Below are 8,349 nucleotides of genomic sequence, written 5' to 3' on the forward strand. Positions count from 1 at the left end.
TGTGGGCAGTTGTCTCATTGGCAATCATATCACATCTTCTTTTTTTATATTATGTAACTGAAAACTGGTTAAAAATAAATATCTCCGGGAAAAAATGACTCTGTGGTTTCTTTAGTCAATTGAAATTAAGGCAATTATTTCAACAACGGAAAATAAGTATAAAACAAATATATGATCAAGTATACATAAAAGCAATTCTTACCACAAAAATATCAGTTTAGCTAAAACTTAACTTTAAGTACATGTATTAATATCAATATTATACTAGTTTATATCTTTTCCAAAATTCAATTTTGTGATTGATTTTTTTACAGTATGTAATATCTTCAGATAGACCATGTAATTGTACAATATAAAGAACTTACCTAAAGGTAAACAGAAAAAGAATGGAAACCAGCACAGAACAAATACACCAACCACAATTCCTAATGTTTTCGCTGCTTTTTTCTCTCTTTTAAACTTGGCAATTTTATTGGAAATATTCTGTTTAAAATTCGGACGAGATGAAAAATACATGACATGGTCTGAGTGCCCATTTGTTCGACAAGGTACACTTTGGACAACACCGTGACTGTTATGTCTTCCTATGTGAACCCGTAGAGTTATGGTCTCTTGGTCTTTAGAGATTTTGACACCAGCCATAAGGCAGCGAGTGTGCTTCACAGCTTCGCGGTAAATTCGGTAATATAGCAGCACAATTGTTATCATTGGGATGTAAAACGAGAACGCAGCCGAAAATATGACGTAACCTTTGTCGTCATTGACAATGCATATCCGGGAGTCAGGACCAGGTTCTTTCCTCCATCCGAGTAAAGGCCCTAGGGAAACTGTCGCAGATAATATCCATACGACCGCTATTACTATGAAAGCTCGTGATTCTGTCATGATCGATGAGTGTCTTAGGGGTCGAGTGACTCCAATATATCGGTCAACGCTTATGACGCATAGAGTAGTTATCGAAGCCGTGCACAATAAAACATCCACAGCGGCCCATATAACACAGAACTGTCGTTCAAATGGCCAGTATCCGAGTATTTCTAAAGTAGCTGAAAATGGTAAAACTAGTATACCTAAAAGTAAGTCTGCAACGGCAAGATTAACTATGAAGAAATTTGTAGTACTTCTTAAATGGCTGTTATAAAATACTGCAAGTAGTACTAAAATATTTCCAAAAATTGTCCCTATAATAATTAATCCTAAAACTATTCCAACAATCACAGAAACGTGTACTTCTAAAGTAGGAAATGTAAATTCCTTACTTAAAATAGTAGAACTTGAGTTATTATAAAGACTCATTCCTCTCCTGTATTTGCTTCATTCTTCGTTGGAAACGATATTTGAAAAGTATTCTATTAGTTACGACTGACAATGTCATTGATTATTACTGATTCATCCAAACATGCGTGGTACATGCCTTCTACAGTATACAACTCCTTAGTTAACTGTACAGTTAATATATACGTCTCATCAAAGAATACAAAATTATAGATAGAATGAAAATTTATGGGAAAAAAACGTATTTATTTTATAAACTTCTTATACGTATCGGTTGTTGTATTGATATTTGAATCGCATGTGAACAATCATAGCTGTCTATCGTTCTACTGTAAGATCGGAATCAGAAATTGATTCCAGTGACATTGTTTTAGTAACTCAGAAATGAATAACTTTAACAAGACTGTGAATTTTTCAATTCTTGTTTTAAGAAAAAATAGCAGCAGTCTTGAAAACCAAATGAAAAATAACAAGTTATCGTTATGGATGTTTAAGTCGATTAAATAGAGAAAATATAATAGATCTATCTTATTCGATTGACTTGCTGAGCAACAATAAAATGAACATAATCTCTTAAACAATATGCACAATTTAAAGCTGTTTCAGAAAGCTTAAAATAACTCAGATAACTAACATACAAATAAAATAAATATGAAGTTTACGTCAATATCTTGGCACTGTACAATATAGAGTGTCAATATGGTTGCAATAAAGTGGTTTTTATTCCTTAAAATTTCCAGTTGCAAAACTATGATTGTCTTGTCTTTTCAACCTCTAAATTACACTGCGATTCTACACTAGCCATTCAGGCACAGGACTTCAATTATTTCAATCCTTTATGATTAAAAATACAAAAAATAAGTAAGCAATGAACGCGTTTGTTAAATTTGATATTGCTTTGTTTGTACTTCTTTATTAAATATTTGTTTGTTGTTGTTCTGATTGAGATTATGACTCGGCGATGACTGCTGTATCCCTGTTTTGATAGTTTTGCCTATTGTGTCTGTTTTGTTCACGCATCGTTAAAAATGTGATGGAATTTGAAGCAACTGGTATACAAGTGAGAGGTTAAGCGCTATAAAACCAGATTCAATCCACCATTTTCTACATTTGAAAATGTCTGTACCAAGCCAGGAATATAACAGTCGTTGTCCATTCGTTTGATATGTTTTATCATTTCATTTTGCAATTTGATAAGGGACTTTCCGTTAAAATTTTCCTCAGAGTTCAGTATTTCTTATTTTACTTTTTATATCAATTGTATATATAACTCTGAAACTAGAAAATTATTTGCATAAGTCTTCTGTTTACTGTTCAAATCCGTATGTATTCCGCAATATGCTCTTTTTGGGTTATATGATTTCTCCTACGAAAAACAAGCATTCTTATCCATAGGCTACAAACTGTACAAAACTAACAGAAGTTTACAGATCTATTCAGCATATGTTTTTGATATACTGTGTTACTTTGGTAAAAAGATCTGCTATATTTGACCTATAAAATCAGTGGAGCATGTCTGTATTGTATTGTCATTGTATTTTGCCATGTGATTAGGAAATTTTCGATTTAATTTTCCTCTGAGTTCAGTATTTTTCTGATTTTACTTTTGATTAATCGAATTTTTGCCTCTTTTCATGATTCTAAATCATTAATATTTTCGTGTTCAGGACATATTTGTCGTAACAACGAGTGTTAGGTCAACTTTTTTAGACTAGAAACTGACTGCATTTTTATATTTTATTGATCAATACTAAATAGAGGCAACAGTTATTTACTGATATTCAAAATATCGTAAATAAGTTTTATTTGGCTAAAAGATTGAAAATTTCTGTATTCCTAAAACTAGGTAAACTGTTGTCTTTATTAACTCTTGAAAACAAATGTACCTGATGAAACTTATATAAAAAAAAAACGCGTGTTGTGTCTATTTCTAGAAACACCTGTTGTGCGCCGAAATCATATATATTTCCTACCCAGATCTTGCTTCAGGTAAAATCGTTGGGTAATTATCATGCTCTTTCTAAATCGTGATATATCTATGATGAACTTGTCTGGTTGATTTCTTTAATGTATCCCCTGCGGAAAATATTCCAAAATTTATGTCAACATATCAAATAAGAATTTTAATGTCACACAGTTCTTGAGGGAAGACGGTTATTTTTTATAGTTAAACTCCTTGTCAATTAACTGAATTATAAAATAAAGTAAATACCAGTACATGGTGTAGTGCCCGCTTATAGCCCAATACCATGAAACAGACTATGATATGTTGTTAACAACACAAAAAAGAATACAATAAACAGAAATTGAAATATTCATGCTGAAGTGTGGAATTCAGAATTAGTATCTTATTGTTTGAAGCATTTTAGAGCATTCGCTATAAAATTCATGTTCACTGGTTTGATCCAAATTTTCATATTTGTTTTATAAGATACTAAACTGTATATCCTGACCAAATTATAACAGTCCAAAAGAAACAAGACTTAATGCATTTTTTTTTACTTTGTTTTTTCACAACGCATTTTTATCGATCGAGGTAACCTCCAGACAAATAGTTATCAAAGGTACCAGGCATATAATATGATACTCCAGACACGCGTTTCGTTTACTTAAGACTCATCAGTGACGCTCAAATCAAAACAGTTAGAAATCCAAAAAAATACTAAGTTGAAGAGCATTGAGAACCCAAAATTCCAAAACGTTGTGCTAAATACGGCTAAGGTAATATACGCCTGGGATAAGAAAATCCTTAGTATTTCGAATAATTCAAACATTTGCAAACATTTTATTTATAAAAATGACCATATATAGGCAAGTGACATTTTGGGAAAAGACGCTTAGTTAGTGACTTTAATGCACCCACCTAACACACAGCTGAATTTTTTATATGTTGTAGTATAATATCTAATCTTCCTTTTTTGGTCGGTCGTAAAAAAATCGTACGGTGCATTTTTTATAAAAATTGAATTAAAATCGAGAAATAATTACAAATTGAAAAATGACCAACAGTGTTGAAGCGTGAAAAATTAACATGTAGCTTTATTTTCTGTTGTCACAATGCAAAAAAATGTGTACGTTTAACATGTCAATGTATAAAAAAAATACTTTTCAAAAATAAAAGAAGTAATTTTTGCGAGAAAAGAAAAAAATTGTTGTAACAATTTTGGAATTTTTTATAAAAATGGTCCCAATTTTCATATTTTTCTTCATTTGTTAGATATTTTCGAAACTAATGATGTTCGTATTATTCACAAGTTCATTACTCATTTAATAAATATTGTTATCACTGGATTTTAATCCTCCTTTTAATCAAATTTCCGAAATCGCTTTCTCTGTTTGTTTCCTTCAAGTTAACGGACCTAAACGCTTCGAAAAAAGAGTATGAATAATCATGAAGGCCATTTTTTTGGTACAAATATTGCGCAAAGTTTTAAAAAAATATCAAAGGACCATAGAAGCTGAGATGTCAACGTTTTTTCAGTCTTGTTAGAAAACCAATATCTTATTATTCTTAGTCAATTTGCACTTACAAAAGGCAGACATTATGAATAACTATTGAAAAAAATACTTCTTTCTCAATTGATCAATGCACATTTTAGTTTTGCAACTAAAAGTACGCAAAAATGTGTCAAATTTGATATTTTCCTCGTGAACTTGAACGTGAGATATGTCCACCTTTTAAATTTCCTACCGTTTTAACCATCGCATACGGTAGACATATTGATGATGCAAATTTGGTCAGTATTTTAGAGAAAGCATGTTGTATGTGCTAGGGCCACGTCAAGAGCCTGTATGTTGACATACTATAAATACTTTAATATATGGGGATATCTATTCATTCAGTTGTCAATTTTTTAATTCTTCGTAGACATTTGAAATACAATATATGTTCTACCTCAGGCGTATATATTACCTAAGCCGTATTTTAAATAGGATTACGTGTTTTTAAATATTCTTCGAAGTTTTACTATTTTGGTACAAATATTGCGCAAAGTATTAATGCTTTCGAAATCATCAATAGATGGCGGGTCTATCACAAATTAAACAACATTCATATTGACACGTCTATAGATCGGTGCTGCAAGAAAACTCTAAAGTGTCCGAAACCAAAAATAAGTAAGTATAAGTCTAATCAAGACGATTTGAGCAAACTACATATCAGACTTCCAACCAAAAAGATTGCCATCGTGTCACGCCTACCACTAAGTGCATCATCATTCAAGCTACATGTTCTGAAAGCTAGCAAACAAAGGAATGGCGTCATATAACAAACAAATACGGCAGTAGGTTTACCCATGTATGAGTACGGATGACAAAAGTAATCTTAATACGTCATACTTTCTGCAGGATTTAATAAATTTGTTCTTGTGAAGGAAAAATATATGCATTAGGGAGCTTGTGCATGTACTGAAATCATTGAAAGCCTCTGTTACACATAATTATTTCAGTAACAGCGAGGTGTCAGGAATTATTCCAGTAAAGCAAAAGCTTTACAGGCTAAGTTTTAAAATATGAATTTCGACTGTCTTATATTGTTTAAAATCAAAAAATTGAAAATTGCATTATTTGTAATAAATTAGATAAATTTCTTTTCTGTTAACGAAATAGATTATTCACAAAAACTCCTCCAGAATGACAAACAAATATATATATATAGGTTTAGACGAATTAAATGCCGCAAATTTCACCTTCATATTAGTTGATAAATATCTATATATATCTTAGTTTTGAATACTGGTAAGAAATCAATGCTTGCATTTTTAACTGCAAACCTTTCGACTGCACAAATGTGAGTGAAAATAAATGCAGTTGTAAGAAAGAAATACGTTAAGAAATTAAAGTGTTTGTAAATTATATAATCCCAAATGTCAAAATAAAGGTCACCGTGGGACCTAACTTTAGTTTGTAAATCACCGCATTCTAATTTTGCATCTGGGGTCAGTTTCACAACAAATCTTACGACTAAAACTGGTCGTAAGTCATGAATAGTCAGTTGACTTACGATTAATCTTGTCTTAAGTTTTTTGTGAAACAGACTTCTGTATCTGAAGTTTGGTTAACCTTAGTTTTTCAGCTATATATGTCGCGGACAGGATTCCATTATGATTGGATCAGTATCACAGTGACATGATTTTAGTTTATGACCATCCCCTATTATATGATGTATATTCATATAATAGTTTGGAAAACCCAGGTTTAACGGTTCAAAAGATATGGACCGGACACAAACCAGACAAGAAGGAAGGAAAACTTGACGGCTCAAATGTCATTGCAAATGTCAAAATGAACTGATTAAACTTTATAAAGAACCACGTGCCATCCCATAATACATCTCTGAAGTAAGTGTGTTTAACATCAGTTCTATAGTTCAATGCAATGCATTTTATATTTGAAATCATTGGTTTTTGTATGAACTGTATATCTGTATACATGTATAAGTTACAGGCTGATTTAATTCGACACGGGCCACAAACAAGTGGGGACTGACGGACGGACAGACTTAAAATGTGATTCATGTATCCTCTTTAACTTTGCTTGTAGTTGTATAAAACATGTACGATAGTGATTTCCGATCTTGACACGGTTTGTATGCTGTTAACAAACAGGAGACTATTGTCACTGTTGATGTGACAAAGACGTCTACTTTTTACTCTCTTTATTGCGTTGTTTTCTCTTATCCCTTTTACTCGTCCAACTTACAAATATTTCATAATATTTTTTTATTTTGCATGGCACACCATCAATTATAGTAAATATTAACACATTTAAGGTCAAATATTTGCTATTATACGTCGTTTTTGTAGAAAGTATCGTTTTACATATAGCAGAGTGAAAACGTCAAAATGACGTGCATTATCGCCAAACCATGAACGATATGCAACTAAGAATCAGAGAGACGTTATCATAGTATCGTGTAAAGTAAAATTTGAATTGACTATATTACCAGCTGCTTCAAATAAGACCATCATACTACAAAAGTGTTATTCTTTCAATTTTTTATGAATGACCTTTGACCCCAATTTAAAAAAAATTGCACAATATTTCACTTTAATATAGCTGTGTGTTAGATAAGAGCATTAAAATATTTTTTAGGTCTGAATGTCACTCGCCTAATAATTGATATTCATGTTAACACCGAAGAGCTGGTTACTGTGCATCTGGTACCCTCGGAAACGAAACGTCAACCAGCAGTGGCATCGACAAAGTGGTGTAAATAGTTATCAAACATACCAGGCTTATAATTTAATACGCCAAACGCGCGTTTCGTCTAATGAATTATCATCAGTGACGCTCAAATCAAAATAGTTACAAATCCAAACAAGCACAAAGATGAAGAGGCTTGAGAACCAAAATTCCAAAAAGATGTGCCAAATACGGCTAAGGTAATCTATGCCAGGGATGAAAAATCCTTAGTAATTCGAAAAATTCATTTGCAAACAGTAAATTTATAAAACTGACCATATAATCAATATTCATGTCAACATCGAAGAGTTGACTACTGGGCTGGTGAAACCCTCTGGGTCAAAACGCTAACCAGCAGTGGCATCGACCAAGTGATGTGATGTACCAGGCTTATAATTCAATACGCCAAACGCTCGTTTCGTCTACTTAAGACTCATCAGTGACGCTTAAATCAAAATATTTAGAAAGCCAATCAAGTACAAAGTTGGAGAGCATGCAAAACATGCAATCGTATAATGACAATTCTAATGCAATTTGGATGTAACAATTTTTTTCATTGGCTAAAAGTTGCCGTCAAATCCACAGTTGACCAGGCGTAACTAAGGAGGGACCCGCCATCTTGAATTGATGAATCAACAAATGTTCGATTACTACTATATAATCGAAAATAAAACAACACCTACCTCGAATTCGCCGTTTTAATGTAATTTTATCCGAATTTGAAGCGTACAGGTAACGTAATAACCTCCAGTTTGTAAGTTTTCATTTGTATGACATCACGTTTAGCCATGACGTCTTTGTGCCAAAATCATTCATGAAGTTTCGCGGATTTTTTTTTATTTGACAAATTTAGACATTTTTTCAAGTTTATCGTATTTTTTCTTTTTGTAA

At 32.2% G+C, this 8,349-nt stretch overlaps 1 protein-coding gene across 1 annotated transcript; it reads right to left on the minus strand.

The window, feature by feature from the left end:
- Window positions 1-227: 227 nt before the first annotated feature.
- LOC143073350 (alpha-1D adrenergic receptor-like) lies at window positions 228-947 on the minus strand. The gene has a single exon (XM_076248813.1). The coding sequence runs from the start codon at window positions 883-885 to the stop codon at window positions 265-267; it is 621 nt and encodes a 206-aa protein (XP_076104928.1). The 5' UTR covers window positions 886-947; the 3' UTR covers window positions 228-264.
- Window positions 948-8,349: the final 7,402 nt, after the last annotated feature.

The sequence above is a fragment of the Mytilus galloprovincialis genome, chromosome 4 (genome assembly GCF_965363235.1).
Source record: "Mytilus galloprovincialis chromosome 4, xbMytGall1.hap1.1, whole genome shotgun sequence".
NCBI lineage: Eukaryota > Metazoa > Mollusca > Bivalvia > Mytilida > Mytilidae > Mytilus > Mytilus galloprovincialis.

Excerpts from the sequence above, each read along its gene's own strand:
- LOC143073350 (XM_076248813.1), bottom strand. The coding sequence starts at position 885 with ATGACAGAATCACGAGCTTTCATAGTAATAGCGGTCGTATGGATATTA.